The sequence below is a fragment of the Cydia fagiglandana genome, chromosome 26 (genome assembly GCF_963556715.1).
Source record: "Cydia fagiglandana chromosome 26, ilCydFagi1.1, whole genome shotgun sequence".
Taxonomy (NCBI): Eukaryota; Metazoa; Arthropoda; class Insecta; order Lepidoptera; family Tortricidae; genus Cydia; species Cydia fagiglandana.
The window spans coordinates 1,429,465-1,447,643 of NC_085957.1; the positions used below are offsets into that span (position 1 = coordinate 1,429,465).

An 18,179-nucleotide genomic window follows, 5' to 3' on the forward strand; every position below is an offset into this window, starting at 1 on the left:
GAGTATAATACTAACAATAGTTTATAAGTCATAGTCGTAAGTACTAACAAAAATGATCTCAGTTGGTCCTTAAATAAATGATAATTAAAAAAAAAAATTTAATAGCGTTATTCATAAACGCTCGTCAAGTCTTAAAAAGCCTTTGATAACTGTTTGTCTTTATCCGTCCTTTTTACCTTTGTGTTAGAAAGGGACAAAATTTAACAAAGTTGGTAAGTTTTACCAGTAAGGGGGTAAGAAATTAAGGAGCACCTAACCGTCGGTCACCATTATAGAGATCTTAATTTTATTATATGGATTATGTCATAGTTGTAACTGCTAATTGCCTTTGATCAGTCCGTCAATCACTTAAGGTTCCAGTTCCAGACCGTATGTGTGCACGGAGGCTTTGCGCATATATTGCAGTTGAATGGTTTCTCCATAGTGTGACAGTCTACTCCCGCTTGAGGTTCCGGCGGCGCGGTGGCGCGGGCATCTTCATATGGACATACTTAACGTGCGTGTGAACGGAGGCCGCTTGTGTGAACGACTTGCCGCAGATGCTGCAGGCGAATGGTTTCTCACCCGTGTGAACCTAAAAAAAGGCGTATATATACTAACGTTATAAATACAATAGCCACTCGGTCTGAATCTCCGATCCCGGAAAAGGACGTAGGATATATTTTGTCAATAAATAAATAACTAAACTCAAAAATGTTTCTCTCACACAAGTATGCATACTAAAACATATTTCCCCTTCCAAAAAGGAGTTGTCACGTAATTTTTTTATTTGTTCATAGTTGTATAAGGTGAAATAAAATGTTAATGTTAGTATTGTATTGTTATGAAGTACGAACCGTGCTGTGTACGGTGAGCGCCGACTTCTGCGTGAAGGACTTGTGGCACTGCGCGCACTTGTACGGTCGCTCCCCCGTGTGGGACCGCAGGTGGCACTAGAACATACGAAAAATAACATATTGTCAGTAGATGCAGAAACGGACGACTAAGGCATAAAAGTTTTCAAATATAGTAAATGATCAAATTTGGAACAATGATTATCTTGACACGACATTCAATAATTTTGTTATTTAATGTCCAAATGCGTTGCATCGATAAATGACTAGTTAACATTTAAGGCTTTTATTTTTTTATGAACATATTACGTAAATATAAAGTGAGGTTCACTTACGTGTAGCAACATGGGAGAGACGAATCGTTTCGGACAACGCGGAAAGAGCTGTGGGGAATAGTTCTTATGTCGCGGTTATAAGGTCCACTTACGTGTAGCAGCATGGGAGAGACGAATCGTTTGGGACAACGCGGGCAGCTGTTGGGCTTCTCCCCTGTGTGCGCGCTGGTGCTTGTGGCATTATAGTCCTTATATCGCAGTTATAAGGTCCACTTACGTGTAGCAGCATGGGGGAGACGAATCGTTTGGGACACCGCGGGCAGCTGTGGGGCTTCTCCCCTGTGTGTGTGCGCTGGTGGTATTTCAGGATGGTGCTGTTCTGTAAACAAATGTTATTATAACATTATGTAACTAGTAATTCATAACTGTAATAATTAAAAGCCGGTTTATTTCTGACTGACGTTTATTGTCAAACTATCTCGAATCTCAAGTGCCAGTATAGTAACAACCTTTTTACAATCGTAGCATCTCTCCCCCTTAAGCTTGCTACCCGGTATAATAAAATAAAATCTAATTAAACGATTTCCCATCATAGAACACAACCACAAACATAAACACAACTAGTACTACTTACTGACTAACGCTACACTTACTTAGCTAGACCTTTGGGCCCGCTTCCAAGCGCGCAACGCACGGGCGGAAGCATCGGGCGGTGGCGCGGCCGGAGCATCCACCGGTGGCGTCAGGACACCCGCGCTAGCGGGAAAGTGCTCCGTCTGAGGCTGCTCTGGTGCTGCCATAACTTCACCGTCCGATGCATCCTCAAACGCTTCGTCAGCACCCACTTCGGGCATATTAACACGCGCATTCAATTGTTCATCCGGATTACAAACACTTGCACGTGAAAGTGAAAATCGGTCTTTATTGGCCGGAATTATTTGATCAACATGCCTTCGCCATTCGATTCCCTGACCCATATCAACCGTATAAGAAACCGGACCAGTTTGCGACTTGATCCTACCTTCCGACCATTTCTCTCCTCAGCTACATATCCTGACTGTACCAGGGAGCCATGAGTCTCACCTTACACCTCTTCCCGCACAGCTCGCACATGACTACTCCCCCGTACTGTTTCCGGGCCTGGTACGACGCTTTCCGTCTCACATTTTTCACTTGGAGGTGGACGCGTTCGTAATGGACGCTCAGAGACGCCTCGGTTAGGAATGTCTTGTTGCACTGTGGAGGGATACAATAGTAATTTGTTTTATAAGGCGGCAAAGTTGTTGTTTAAATGCTTGCCAATATTGATAGTATTGATACCCGAGCAAGCGAAATTATCCAAAATTGAACCACAAGCGTAGCAAGTGGTTTGAAAAGTGAAATCTTGAGCGTTTCTTACACAAATTTTGCCCCTGAGTGAAACACAAAAATTTTCACCACACCAATGCGAGAAAAATACTAACTGTAAAACATCAAATACAATGTAACCAAATCCAGATGAACGTTATTTTATTAAATATTTTTCGGTCAAAATCATTATTCAAAAGTCAATTCTACCAGCCATCAAAAGGAAACAACTCAAATTTTGCATCAAAATGCTCTGCCCCTCTTGTGAATAAAATACAACTTCCCCATAATTTTTTCAACAATCAAGAGATCCTTTACGAACTGGTGTGGTTAAAATAATTCCATAAAATTTGGTTGGACACTTTAAAATTTCACGTATTTTACACACTATTAAATTGTACAACGGGACTTACTCGCGTATTTAAGTTTTAAGATTTACCTCCGACGTTTCGAGGACGGCGTTGTCCCCGTGGTCTCGGAGAAGACTGACTCAAGTTGACATCAACATCTTCAACGTCAACGTCGGAGGTAAATCTTGAAACTTAAATAAGTGATTATGTTTGTATATTTTAATAAAGTTTGGTAGGGTGTTTCGTTATGAGTTGGGCCTTACCTCATCGCACTTGGTCTCCGGCTTGCTATGCCGCTCCTGAGTATGGCTCCTCAGCAGTTCATCGGTCGCCAGGTTTTCCCCGCACAGAGTACACGCTCTAAACATAAAAACAAAAATATATATAACAAAACCGGCCTAAAAGTAACTGACATTCTAAAGATTGTTTTGCTATGTACGATAATCTCTTGTGGCATTAAGTTCGCCTTTTGTACAGTGTGTTTTTTTATGTGCAATAACCGATTAGTGTACCTATTCTTTTCGATTATTTTATAAGCCCTGTGTGTTTAATATATTTATTGGAACCAGTGGAAATTCGAATTTCAATGGCCAATCTACGTCACGCACTACATTAACATCCCCACAATACGATTTGTAGGTAAATGCCATAAAGTGTAGAAAGAGGTTCGGTCCAAGAACACTGCCCTGAGGTACACCAAGTTATTACTTGCAATTTATTAGTTAATATTTAAGACTTCAAATATTTTCAATTTTATAAACATCTTCACAATTGGGTAACCGTCTAAACGTTCCAGTAACTTACTTCTTAACCCCAAACTGCTTCAAGCTATATACAAATGAAATGGAGAAAGAAATGAAGAGTGATACAGTCGATAGCCTTAGTTAGGTCACCTCATGCTCGCGTTGCACACGTTGTCGAGCGCCGTGAACGTGTGCCGCGCCAGCGCGTACGAGCTGGCGAACTGCACGCCGCACGTGATACAGTCGATAGCCTTAGTTAGGTCACCTCATGCTCGGGTTGCACACGTTGTCGGGCGCCGTGAACGTGTGCCGCGCCAGCGCGTACGAGCTGGCGAACTGCACGCCGCACGTGATACAGTCGATAGCCTTAGTTAGGTCACCTCATGCTCGGGTTGCACACGTTGTCGGGCGCCGTGAACGTGTGCCGCGCCAGCGCGTACGAGCTGGCGAACTGCACGCCGCACGTGATACAGTCGATAGCCTTAGTTAGGTCACCTCATGCTCGGGTTGCACACGTTGTCGGGCGCCGTGAACGTGTGCCGCGCCAGCGCGTACGAGCTGGCGAACTGCACGCCGCACGTGATACAGTCGATAGCCTTAGTTAGGTCACCTCATGCTCGGGTTGCACACGTTGTCGGGCGCCGTGAACGTGTGCCGCGCCAGCGCGTACGAGCTGGCGAACTGCACGCCGCACGTGATACAGTCGATAGCCTTAGTTAGGTCACCTCATGCTCGGGTTGCACACGTTGTCGGGCGCCGTGAACGTGTGCCGCGCCAGCGCGTACGAGCTGGCGAACTGCACGCCGCACGTGATACAGTCGATAGCCTTAGTTAGGTCACCTCATGCTCGGGTTGCACACGTTGTCGGGCGCCGTGAACGTGTGCCGCGCCAGCGCGTACGAGCTGGCGAACTGCACGCCGCACGTGATACAGTCGATAGCCTTAGTTAGGTCACCTCATGCTCGGGTTGCACACGTTGTCGGGCGCCGTGAACGTGTGCCGCGCCAGCGCGTACGAGCTGGCGAACTGCACGCCGCACGTGATACAGTCGATAGCCTTAGTTAGGTCGCCTCATGCTCGGGTTGCACACGTTGTCGGGCGCCGTGAACGTGTGCCGCGCCAGCGCGTACGAGCTGGCGAACTGCACGCCGCACGTGATACAGTCGATAGCCTTAGTTAGGTCACCTCATGCTCGGGTTGCACACGTTGTCGAGCGCCGTGAACGTGTGCCGCGCCAGCGCGTACGAGCTGGCGAACTGCACGCCGCACGTGCTGCAGTTCAGCGAGCCGGATTCGTTCTCGGAGTTCTGCAAATAAATGTGACATTTAATTTTTCGGTTTAAGTCGCGTATTTTTATTTTTAATCATTTGCGCGACATATTTGACGACAATGCCGGGCACTTTGGCAGCAGTTGGATGACAGCATGGTTCACGGTGGTTTAAATTCGATTATATATTCAAGAAAGAGACCTGCTTGTGCGCTCTAGTCTTGTGCATCCTCAGCCCGAAGTCCCCCTGGAAGGTCTCCCCGCACACGTCGCACGATGTGTTCTCGGTGGGATGCTGGATACGGACGTGCGTGCCGTGTGTCGAAGGTTTCCTAAAGACACGAATTGGGAGTATTACTGCAATGTTGTGCCGCCAGAGTGCAGCACTAATTTGTTTAGTAAACCATAGAGTAACTTATACATACTAGGCCTTAAACAGTTTTTGACAAGTTTTCACTATGACATTGATGCACCAAGGCGCTTTGTTTACAGGTGGCCTACCGCGAAACGCGAAAATCGATTTTTTTATTCTATCGATCGAATAAGCAAGAGTGATAGAGAGGCAGAAACCGAACTTTCCACTGTCGTGTTTCACGGCAGGCCATGTGATTGACCTAGTGACGCATGATGTGTCATTGATGATGTCAATGAGGTTTGTTTACTGTATGTGCTAGTGGTGCCACCTACGCAGAACTTTGCCTAATATTTATTTATTATTTATTTAAAACTTTATTGCACAAAAGAATAACTTAATGTACAAAAGGCGAACTTAGTGCCATGCCATGAATATTATGACGATTACATATAAAAATCCTACACGGACGCACTTGTGTGCGTAGATTCGAATCCTACCAGCTGCGCCATGTAGAACTATAGCGAAAACACCAAAAGTCGGGTCCACACAGAGGGAGCATATGTGCGAGGCAATTTCATCGCGCACAAAATGATCAGTGTAGACGAGCCTCGGCCGAGACGGCGGTCTGAATTACGTTATTTAACCCTTTATAAGGGTGTCAGGAATTATGCAAAATTGAACTCTATCACTTTGAAATAAAGTAAAATCAGGTGGGAAATATATTCCCTCTGCCTTATAAAGGCTTAATTTTTTATGCCGATTGGTTTAAAATTTTATATCTTTACTGACAAGACCTATGGTTAAATGTATTTGACACTTCGCTGGCCCAATGTTACAGGGTTCTATGTTACATCACAAAACAGATAAGTACAGAAGTCAATCACATGTATGTACTTTACTTTTCATACCTACGCTCGGCGGTCGCTCTAGGGTTGCGATTGTTGCGAACTATGACTTATGCACAAAAAAACTATCGTGGTAGTGGCACTCGTATCCATCGTATCGTATCTCGTATCTAGTTGTTTGATTTATTGTTGAGGATGAAACGGGAAGAATGGAAATATAAATTAATAATGACATTAATAACTCAAATAGCTATTTTCATTTTAATGTCATTGTTATATTACAGATTTGCCACAGAAAATATCTTGCGATGATTTCGAGTTTGGCGAAATGCACGATTATAATATTTTAAAGTGTAATAAATTCGCATTCTCATGTACAATGTAATAAATTCGCATTCGCATTCTCTCTGAAACCACTGGTAGCTTAAAAATCAACAATTCACCGGTTAATGTTGAATTTAAACAACCGTCCACTGTACAGTTATAATAACTTTTTGTTTTGTTTCTCCATTATTGCACAAAAAAGTTCACAGACGCGTGTCTCAAGCGGATGGCACTCGCGCTCGCACTGGTCCCAACCGGTCCGAGATATCGTGTCCGTGAGCAGTGTCTATGTGTGCGTTGCTCGAGCGCGCTTTGTATGTAGATTGATTTCTGTACCTATCTCTTTTGTGGTTACATTTTCAAGATACTTGAAATTCGACTTAAGGTCACTATCATTCATCATCATCATTATTAATCATCATTAATAATGACAATGTTCAAATTTCAGTTCGATAAAAGTGAAACATAGAACCCTGTAATATCGGGCCAGCGACTTGGCACTCACTTGAAACTGGCTCCACAATATTTGCAGACGTATTTGAAGCCGCTGTGCTCGCGGAAGTGCGTAATAGCGTGGTACCTGTGGAAAATAACAATTCAATACCTTAAAAAAACGTATACTTATGACAAAATTGGTCAGACTGTTACACAAAAATAATAGTAGCGTCTGTGTGGTAATCGCGAGTTAACTTATATAATCTAACTATATTATATTGTAGTTAAGGGATCGAGGCCGAAACACCACGCTGCGCTCTAAGACTCGAATAATAGAAGTAGCTCGGAAAGCGGCTAAGTTAAAATGGGACTGGGCTGATCATGTCTGCCGAATGCCGAACGACTTGTGGGCCAAGTTACCCACAGAGTGGGAGCCCCACGAGTCTAACCGGGGAGTCGGCAGGCCTCGTCGGCGATGGCGGGATAACTTGGACTCCTTCTTGAGAGGCTGGTCAGATGTAGCACTGAACAGAGACGTATGGAAGGAGAGGGGGGAGGCCTTTGCCCAGCAGTGGGACAGTGGGCTCTGAATAATAATAAAAAAAAGATTGTAGTTGAGATATTGTTCTCTGTATGTTCAAGCTAACCCACCTATTACTGGCGACAAAGCGGCAGTCCTTGCAGACAAACTTGAGGCGGTGCGTCTCGGCGTGCGTGCGCAGGAACGCGGGGATACGGAAACGAGAGAAACACAGCTCGCACTGCTGCGCTCCTACACTCTGTAAACAAGTATAATGTAGATCAGTGAATCCTAAAGGGGCTTCGACCACCTACTTCTATATTTATTTTGACGACCGGTCTGGCCTAGTGGGTAGTGACACTAGTGACCCTGCCTGTGAAGCCGATGGTCCTGGGTTCGAATCCCCGTAAGGGCATTTATTTGCGTGATAACACAGAAATTTGTTCCTGAGTCATGGCTGTTTTCTATATATTTAAGTATTTATATATTATATATATCGTTGTCTGAGTACCCACAACACAAGCCTTCTTGAGCTTACTGTGGGACTTAGTCAATCTGTGTAAAAATGTCCTATAATATTTATTTATTTATTAAATTGTAAAACTGGACTTAATCGCTTATCTGGCTACTCACACTGAATAGGAAAATGTGTCTCTGTGTGTAAGAAAGAGAGTCAAAAAAAGAAAATACTGAGAGAGATAGTGTGAGAAAGAAAGTACACCGGGTCATGATGCTTCAAATTATGATACATAAAAGTAATAGCTTCAGAGGAAAGCCTACCCTTTCGGAGAGTTAACGTAGTTGGAGGAATTATTCTTGGCGGCCATGTTTTAGAGCTGCTGCTCAATAACCAAATACATCTATACGTACGATGTCGTCATAAATATGTGAGCATGGAAGGGAGTCAAAAGTACCTATAATCACAAATGTGTAAGTTCAGCTAATATAGTCCATGGAGGGGATGTAGGGTGAGTTGGAAAATCTTTGTCCTAAGAGAAAGGGAGCGGCAAAAAGGAATTAGTGAGAGGAAGATAGGCAGAGAAAATGAAGAGGGAAAGAGTAGAAGAGTATGGTTGACTGGTAGAGAATGCCTGAATGTTGTACTTTTTGTATGTGTAATAAAGTTTAAAAATATATAAATAAGAAACAAAGTCCTTACCGGGTCATGATGCTTCAAAGTATGATTCTTAAAAGTAGCTTCAGAGGAAAACCCTTTGAAGCACAGCTGGCATTTATACGGCGAGTTGATATAGTTGGAGGAGTTCTTCCTGGCGGCCATGTTTTCTAGCTGCTGCTCCATAGTTAACACAACTATTTCCATGTTGTATTTGGCCTCGAACGCGGGGAAGTCGGCCTCGCAGTCGAACATTTTCTTTATCTTCTTTTCTGTAAATATTATTATTATTAAAGATTATTATTCTGTAAGCAGGCAGGCAGTTGTGACAACTGATATTTCCTGTATCCAGTAATCATTGACATTATCGTTGACAAGTAGATGTATAGATGTGTTTGTCTAGTTTATTTTTAAATTGGTTCACATTTTGTGCTGAATCCACATCTTCGGGGAGTGTGTTCCAAACCCTCCCTACTCGGTTGCTCAAAAAGTGTTTGTATGGGTCAATAGCATCACGTATACCTTATAAAACAAAAGGCCCCGCCACGTCTGTCTGTTTGTGTGTTCTTTGTTTATTGTTCTCGAACACTGCCCTACTGTCGGTGTCATTGTGACACTACGATGGGCGCGACCCGGACTGTCAGAGGAGCATCGCCCGCCATGGCTGCGTCGGAGTGGAATTTAGTTGAAGCTACGCCTGTTTTCCGTGTTTTATGTATTAAATCCTTTATTTAATGATGTATGGTGTTTTCTCTTCTAATAGTTCAGAAGTGGGATACGTAATTTACGTCCACAATATATTCTGAAAGGCATAAAGCCAGTAGTTCATCCGCTTATTGTTGCTAACCAAATGAACGCCGGTTCAAGTGATTTTACTATTATATTTGCACCATTCATCATTGAATAATATAAACAAATCTTTGGTGAAGCCTTGTTAAGGCATATTTGATGAAGAAAATTATTGATGACGGTGTACGTACATCACCGTAGTTCATGGCGTCATCGTCATAACCAATACTTGTCCAATGTTGTCCAATACGAGAAGTTAGTTGGAATACTATATTTGGTAAGCTATATCGTATCGTTTCAATGGTTGGAACGATGTTCAAGCCACGTAAGTTATAAAAATGATCTATGGGTAAGTAATCCAAGAACTATGTGCCATAGTGTCAAAACTTGAATATCAGTGTACAATCAAGTAAAATCTGTGAAAGGTTGTCTTATCCACTTAGTGTAGAATAGTATTGCACATATGCAAACAATTCACAGCCTAAAATATCAGCTATAATAGGATATAATCATGTAAACAACATTCATCATAATTATTTAGTTTTAGAATATGCAAAGAAAGGCAATAATCAAAATTGCCATTATGATTATGAATGCCAGCTAGACTATGCAATGACATTATAATCACACCATAATATTTATTCTGGACCCCAATTTTATAAAAAAATCATATAACGGAGACAATGTTTGTGAACATGTCGAACAGTGTCAGTGAACGTTCAGCGCAGAAAGTTCTATCAAGGTATTTATTAAACTGCTTATGAAATTTATCAGTCATAGTGGTTTGGCTTATGATGTACTGTTGAGTTTATGTTTAAACACCTAGTCTATGATTGATGTTGGAAATTATTAGCATTAGCAATAAAAATAAATGGATTAAGTATTTGACATATTACTGACATGAAAGATTGGTTATTTAACATTGAGTAATGCTTTATGTTACTAATATTTTAAAACATTCTAAGATGAAAAGTACTATAGTTTGAGAGTACTTATGTGGTGTGTTATTATTATTATGCCTATTTATGCAAGATCGACCAAGTTGCTTTCTTGGGTCGTTGTATGACATAGTATTATAAGGCTATGTTAAAATGATCCCTTTGAGAATGTTGTGTGAAGCGTAGCATGACCACATTATGGGGAAAAATGCTAATAATTGTCATTTCAGATAAAGTTGTTGCTTCACTTATATTTTCACAGAATAAATGTGTTTTATGCTGGAGGTATAGTTTACCAGAACAAGCTTTATGGCTGCATACTCACAGAGGCCTTGTACTTGCAGAATGATTGCATACAAATGAGTAAGTAATACTGTCCTGTGTGAAAGGTTTTGGCGGTATAAGAAATATAATCAACGATACAAAATTGAACAAGGTAAGGCCAAATCATACTGTTGTGTTATGTGAGCAACATTCACATATAATTTGTAGTTATAGCATGGTTAAAAGAATAAAAATAATAAGTGAGTGATCAGATATACCTATAATCGACTTACAGAAATTATAGGTACTCAAAGCGGCTATTGAGGCATGTTCCTAACATATTCAAATTGTCATGCACCTACACTAATTAATTAATATGTGTTAATATGTTTTAAATAAAATAGAACAGGTCAGCATAGCCACTAAAGGCCTGTGATGTCCAAATGGAAAGAATGAAGTGACATGTGCCGTTAATAAGGAGCAGTGCCTACTTTTAATGTTGACTGTACTATAACAGGCAGTCAGTTCAGTGAATTAATAAATAAAATAAAATAGGGACAATTGATATGGTGATGACTGATGATAACTACTTGTAAAAGAGTTCATTTAAATTATTTACTATTCATATTATGTTGGTGATTGAAAATTGTGTCATTTTAAGAGACCTACCAGTTAAGTCTTGTTTAGTCATGAAAACTCAAAACTACTTGAATTGAATTGAGGCAATAATCTTATATCAGTTATATCTAATTGACAAATAATAATGTGGAATAAGATGTGATAGAAACAGATCACATGGTTTTGTTGTTTGTTAAATGTTGCATGTTGTGTGTTGTTAGAATGTTCAAATGTCTTCACAAAGGCCACTGGAGCTGCTTGAGGGGAGTCCTCACCAGGCTGGATGGTGCAAGGGATTCTTTGCAGCGAAAGAAATCTGTGGTGAGAGATGACCGCAGGTAGTATGTCAAAAGTTGCCAAGTTGGATGCTGCATGTACCAATATGAGAGAAGTTAAGTATTCTCAACACAAGTTCTTTGTTTCACCAAGTTGAAGTATTTGGCTGTTTCATGCAAGCACATCATAATAATACTATATCCCATTTTATTGAAAATCTGACAAGGACATTACATGTGTGTTATAAAAGATAAAATATAATAAATTATTGCTATATTGTCATGAAGGTGGTAAACCTTAGGTATATTGTTATGTGAAGAAATAACATATAGAAAGATGGCTTTACTAAAGCTCACACAGTATTGGTATACCTACACCCTAAGCTAATAAATTGTCCACATGTTTTATTCACATTACTTATTCTGACAAAACTCTTTTATAACAGGGATAGTGTCAATACTTTATCAAGGATCTCAATAGAGTATGCAACATGTCTTGTGTGTGTGTATCTTGATGCATGTTGATATGAGAAAATATTGAGTGAGCCAAGGATAGTTGAACTATAATTTCAAAAGTTGAATCCAAATATGCTTTGTTATGACACAGTTATTGCCCCGAGTTATGGTTGCAGAATGTACTGGCAAAGGCCTGCCTTCCTGAGCGTCGGTGCGAGTCTGTGCGCCTGCATGACGGTGCGGGTCTGCCTGCCTGAGCGGCGGTGCGAGTCTGCGCGCCGACCGATGGTGCGAGTCTGCGCACCTGAGCGGCGGTGCGAGACTGCGTACCTGAGCGGCGTTGCGAGACTGAGGCAGCCTGTGTGATAGCGGGACTAAGACCCATCTATATGCTCAAAGAGCCACCGATACAAATGTTTGAACCTATACAACAACAAAAACCAACCTATACAAAAAATAAAATATTTAAGAAAAAAAAATAAAATACAAATATATAAATACACAAAAAAAGGAGGCTTAGCAAGCCTATGAGACGTATCAGCTTGGCGAGCCATGATACGAATGCTTAGCGAGCCTATGAGACGTATCAGCTTAGCGAGCCATGATACGAATGCTTAGCGAGCCTGTGAGACGTATCAGCTTAACGAGCCATGATACGAATGCTTAGCGAGCCTGTGAGACGTATCAGCTTAACGAGCCATGATACGAATGCTTAGCGAGCCTGTGAGACGTATCAGCTTAACGAGCCATGATACGAATGCTTAGAGAGCCTGTGAGACGTATCAGCTTAACGAGCCATGATACGAATGCTTAGCGAGCCTGTGAGACGTATCAGCTTAACGAGCCGATGATACGAATGCTTAGCGAGCCTGTAGACGTATCAGCTTAACGAGCCGATGATACGAATGCTTAGCGAGCCTGTGAGATGTATCAGCCTAGCCAGCCCATGATACGAATGCTTAAAGAGCCTATGTTACAAAAATTCTTAAATAGCCCAATATACAAGTAAGCTTAAAGAGCCTATGATACTATTGCTTAGAGAGCCCATTATACAAGTAAGCTTAAAGAGCCCGTGTAACGTATCAGCTTAAAGAGCCTATGATACTAATGCTTAGAGAGCCCATTATACAAGTAAGCTTAAAGAGCCTATGATACTATTGCTTAGAGAGCCCATTATACAAGTAAGCTTAAAGAGCCCGTGTAACGTATCAGCTTAAAGAGCCTATGATACTAATGCTTAGAGAGCCCATTATACAAGTAAGCTTAAAGAGCCTATGATACTATTGCTTAGAGAGCCCATTATACAAGTAAGCTTAAAGAGCCCGTGTAACGTATCAGCTTAAAGAGCCTATGATACAAATGCTTAGAGAGCCCATTATACAAGTAAGCTTAAAGAGCCTATTATGCAAATGCTTAGAGAGCCCATGTGTTACAAATCTGCTTAAAGAGCCCATGTTACGAATATGCTTAAAAAAACCCATAAAACGTATCAGCTTAAAGAGCTTATGGTACAAATGCTTAAAAAGCCCATATTACGAATCTGCTTAAAGAGCCCATGTTACAAATCTGCTTAGAGAGCCCATGTTATGAATATGCTTAAAGAGCCCATAAAACGTATCAGCTTAAAGAGCTTATGGTACAAATGCTTAAAGAGCCCATGTTGCAAATCTGCTTAAAGAGCCCATGTTACGAATATGCTTAAAAAAGCCCATAAAACGTATCAGCTTAAAGAGCTAATGGTACAAATGCTTAAAGAGCGCATATTACGAATCTGCTTAAAGAGCCCATGTTACAAATCTGCTTAGAGAGCCCATGTTACGAATATGCTTAAAGAGCCCATAAAACGTATCAGCTTAAAGAGCTTATGGTACAAATGCTTAAAGAGCCCATGTTGCAAACCTGCTTAAAGAGCCCATGTTACGAATATGCTTAAAGAGTCCATAAAACGTATCAGCTTAAAGAGATAATACAAATTCTTAAAGAGCTAATATTACAAATATGCTTAAAAAAAACCCATTTTATACATTTTTTTAGAGGTCATGTTACAAATCTGTTAAAGAGCTCTATAATACCAATTAGCTTACAGAGCCCATAAATTAAAGTTGCTTATAGAGAGCCCATGATTTAAAGTTACCCAAACAGCTGAACAAATAAATAAAAGTCTAGTTGAGATGTGTGTGCTAAGAGCTGATAGTTTATCTACGACATCTGCATGATGTTTTCCTTCAGTAACTGTTATCCCTTTGAGAGCTGACAATTAGAATCTCAATAGAGAAGATGGTTGCTTTAAGAACTGACAGTTATCTACAATGTAGACTCAACATGCTGATTGTTTTAAAGAGCTAATACTTATTTTACATTATGTTTTAATATTATAGGATGGTTGCTTTAAGAGCTTATTAATTATCCATAAGATAAAAAAAAAGGCTGAAAGTAGTCTACAGTTTTCAGTTAGAAGTTGTTATTTGCTTTAAGAGCTGAGAGTTGCCTACAAAATATTTAAAGAGCGAATATTTTATTTGTCTACATGATGCTTTCCTTTTGAAGTTGAGATTTGATTCAAGAGCTGATTGTTGCCTACAAGATGTTTGCTTAATGAGCTGACAGTTAGTTGACTACAAGATGTTTGCCTTAAGAATTTACATTTGTCTACCTGATGCTTTTCTTCAGGAGTTGATACTTGCTTAGAGAGCTGAATATTGTCTACATCATGTTTCATTTAAGAACTGATATGTGTCTATATGACATTTGCTGTAAAGGGTCACTCTTGACTACATGATAATTCTTTAATTCTCCTAAAATAAAATAAAAAGAGATAGTACACGGTTAGATATACTATGAGCGGACGACTGTTTATTGCTTGAGAGCTGATGATCAAATTAATGATACCGTGATAACTTCATTACAAAAAAAAACTACAATAATTACTAAAGTGCATAAAGAGCCTTACTAAAAAAAAAAAAGATACTGATGTGGCCTAAAGGGGTCTCATCCATCAGTATATGACTTGGCACTGTAACAGATGCCAATTAGCTTATGTTTTGATATTTGTAGCCCAGTCAACGGAGTCGCTGAGTACCAGTAGGCTACGTCACGATTCCCTTTAACCGATTGGGGAGGTGCGCGAAGATGGAAGTGCTGTGGTGCTACTTGCTGACCTTCGTGGGCGAAGGTTTTTCATCAGGAGGCCGAACTGATAACCGATTATGTGGTTTGCTCGAACACTGCCCTACTGTCGGTGTCATTGTGACACTACGATGGGCGCGACCCGGACTGTCAGAGGAGCATCGCCCGCCATGGCTGCGTCGGAGTGGAATTTAGTTGAAGCTACGCCTGTTTTCCGTGTTTTATGTATTAAATCCTTTATTTAATGATGTATGGTGTTTTCTCTTCTAATAGTATGTTCGCGATAAACTCAATAACTACTGAACGGATTTTCATGCGGTTTTCACCCATCAATAAATTTATTCTAGAGGAAGGTTTAGGTCAATTTGATAAGGTTTTTTGTAACCCGTGCGAATCCGGGGCGGGTTACTAGTTTGCAATAAAAGCATAGCCCGTCCAGGCGTCCCATCAGATACCGCTGAAGTGACGAAGCCCTAAAAGACCTCTCCACCCTTGAAGTACCCAACTGGAGTATGTTGGTGATGCAGTGGTGATGCATAATATGGCATGGCGTTTTCTTGTGTCAGAAGCCAAGATTCTTTTTGGGTAACTGAGCCAGTGAAGTAATTAAGTACCTAAGTAAAATAATATCCTGCCAGCGTATTACAGATGGCTTTATCCACGTGATAAAATAACTGTCATTTTTTAACACCATGGGATAGAAAGTGACGGACACCGTTTTATCACGCTGTCATGTAGACAAGAACGAACGTCTTATCCGTACTGAGATATAAAATTAGATAAGATTCATTTATTGTCAAAACTGTGTACAATGAGATTGCATGTCAAATATAGAAAAGTCCAACAGTTCGCCCATTTCGAGCGTACAATAAATTCAATTATTCATATTTATATTAATTTTAAGTGCTGTTGTATAATTGTAAATTATTTTTTAATAGTTGACATAAAGTTAAGTCATAAAATATATTGTTTGTTATATTATCATAAGTCCTGAAACTGAAACCATTAACTTTTCAGGATTTTCGTAAGGTTAGTACTAGTATTTACCTTTAGGTAACTTCTTTTTCTCCCTCGTAACTTCCTTCTCAACCCTCCTCTTCCGCTTCCTCTTCTTAACTTCCACTTCCTCCTTATACTCCTCATCATCATAATCTATATTATCATCCACATCTAAATTATTATCTAAATCTTCGTATTTCACTATATCTTCATGCTTGGATTCTACTTCGTCTTTGACTACGGGTTCTGGTGGTTCTGGTTGTTCTTGGTATTGGTATTCTATGAGGGTGGTGGTGTGGATAGTTAGGATTGGGAATGGAGAGTTGACGGTAGCAACGGTGCTTGTATTAATCTGTAATTAAATTGTTTCAGCATTCAAATTCAAACTCAAACTCAAAATATACTTTATTCATGTAAGCCTAGCAACAAGCTCTTATGAATCGTAATTAATCTAATTATCAGAGCAATTTATTGATGTTAATATTATTCCATAATAACATTGGATTATACATATCAAATTTAACACTAATCATTAAAATGTACATGCCCCTCCCCCGCAAAAATCGGAAATTGCCCCCCTGAACCTTAGACCTTTATGTGGAAGGCCTCATCAATAGGTTTCATTGTGAAATTATAATCTTCATATATCATTAGCAGTTTTAACTCACCCCATGTTGTTTCTTAAGTGTCCGCAGCAGTTCCTGGGCCCGTTGGCTGCAAGCTCGGAACCTCTTAAACTTTGCTAAAAGTACTCGGCAGAATGCACAAATGTGCTGTGGATACCCATCTACCACTGACACCTACAATAAACACAAACATTATTTTATTTATTTTGTTTTAAGATTTAATTGTAGACCCCTGTCTGGGTTAACACTGTTGACTGTCTGTCCATCTGAATGTTAAATGCAACGCTTTGCCATTATCTGCCTGCACTATACCTGCCTACAGGTATCTATTTATTTGATACATATTTCAATCACAGTTCAGTATGTATAATTTTGGCAAAAATTTATATGTATTTTGCAAAAAGAACAAGTCACAAAATGTGCAATTGAAATAGTCTGTGTCCTATGTACCTATATGCAAAAAGTCACAAAATTAAAAATTTTTATTTAGCAATAACAAATAAAGTGATAATAAAAACAACATTAAAATTAAAACTAAAATTTAACAGAACTTATAAATAAAAAATGCTCCCCTTGAAATCAATAGTCTGTGTTCTTAGACCACATCCAATTTTCACATAATACGACAGCGAGATAGAAAGTTTAATAAAATAAAAACATACATAACAATCATAACTGTTAGGTATTTTTATATTTCTATTGAAGCGTTATAATTATATTTATTCACGCATAGGCTACACAATATCCAAACACTTTTTAAGCTTACCTCGATCCCTAGTAGCTCCAGAATTTCTTTTTCTAGTCCATTTTCATAAATATAGTACAACTTAGCTTCAGTGGCTAAACAAACCCGGCAGGCTAGTAATTGTTCGCTGCTGCTAGCATTTTCAGTTTTCACCGACCGCATGTTTACATAAAAACCCAATAAGATAATAAAGAATATAAATTGTAATTCATAAATACGAATTGTTATTATTTTCGCGAATTTTTTGCATTATTCTTTCGTGCATATTCAGTATTTCGTTTGACGTTTATGTAAAATGTTGCCACAGAAACGTGGTAGTGTGTTAAGAGAAATAGTAGAAAAAAGAAGTCTTGGTCATGCTAGAAAAACAGGAAGCCAAAGGAACAAAAAAAACTTGTTGTTGAGTGCGCAAATATTTATAAAGCACTTCACACACATTAGTTATTTTTAAGTGACGACAGGGATGCATCATGCAGCGGAACTACTGAGAGCAGATAAATGTGTATGTCAGTGTAAGGAACCCTTAACAACTTCAGCACAAGGGCCCAACCTTTTCTGTTCTCTTTCACGACGCAGCAACTAGTATCATTTCTCTCACCTCGCTCTTTTAAAATGCCGTTTGCCAAAAAAGGACAACCATACTGTTGACAAGGCGGACTTCAAATCAAGTGTTGCCTTTCTTGATGCGCCCACCCTGTGTATGTGTGCGTAAAAGCGTATATGTGTGCTCTTTTAGGGATGTGAAAAGTCGATTTTAATCATGTTATATATCGATAAACGCTACACAGCGGAACGAAATAGCGATTAATTGAAGCTTCAATATCTTCGTTAAACATAAACATTATTGAAATGCTAATGGATAATGAATATATTATAATATAATAATATAATTCAATTATTGCGGAACACCTATTTTAGGAGGTATTTATGTATT

At 39.8% G+C, this 18,179-nt stretch overlaps 1 protein-coding gene across 1 annotated transcript; it reads right to left on the reverse strand.

Annotated features, from left to right (window-relative positions):
* Window positions 1–365: 365 nt before the first annotated feature.
* On the reverse strand, window positions 366–17,563 carry LOC134677713 (oocyte zinc finger protein XlCOF6-like). Its single transcript, XM_063536176.1, has 13 exons — window positions 17,267–17,563; window positions 16,543–16,674; window positions 15,923–16,226; window positions 8,455–8,681; window positions 7,427–7,554; window positions 6,846–6,920; window positions 5,019–5,148; window positions 4,734–4,855; window positions 3,069–3,165; window positions 2,192–2,344; window positions 1,386–1,487; window positions 837–932; window positions 366–574 (listed from the first exon to the last, which is right to left on the reverse strand). The coding sequence occupies exons 1-13, from the start codon at window positions 17,405–17,407 to the stop codon at window positions 434–436; spliced, it is 1,848 nt and encodes a 615-aa protein (XP_063392246.1). The 5' UTR covers window positions 17,408–17,563; the 3' UTR covers window positions 366–433.
* Window positions 17,564–18,179: the final 616 nt, after the last annotated feature.

Bases quoted from the DNA above. Each gene is read 5' to 3' on its own strand.
- LOC134677713 (XM_063536176.1), bottom strand. From the start codon at position 17,407: ATGCGGTCGGTGAAAACTGAAAATGCTAGCAGCAGCGAACAATTACTA. The intron at 933-1,385 runs GTAAGTGGACCT...CGTATGTTCTAG, and splicing joins TCTCCCCCATGCTGCTACAC to TGCCACCTGCGGTCCCACAC. The intron at 575-836 runs GTTCGTACTTCA...GCCTTTTTTTAG, and splicing joins CGCTCACCGTACACAGCACG to GTTCACACGGGTGAGAAACC.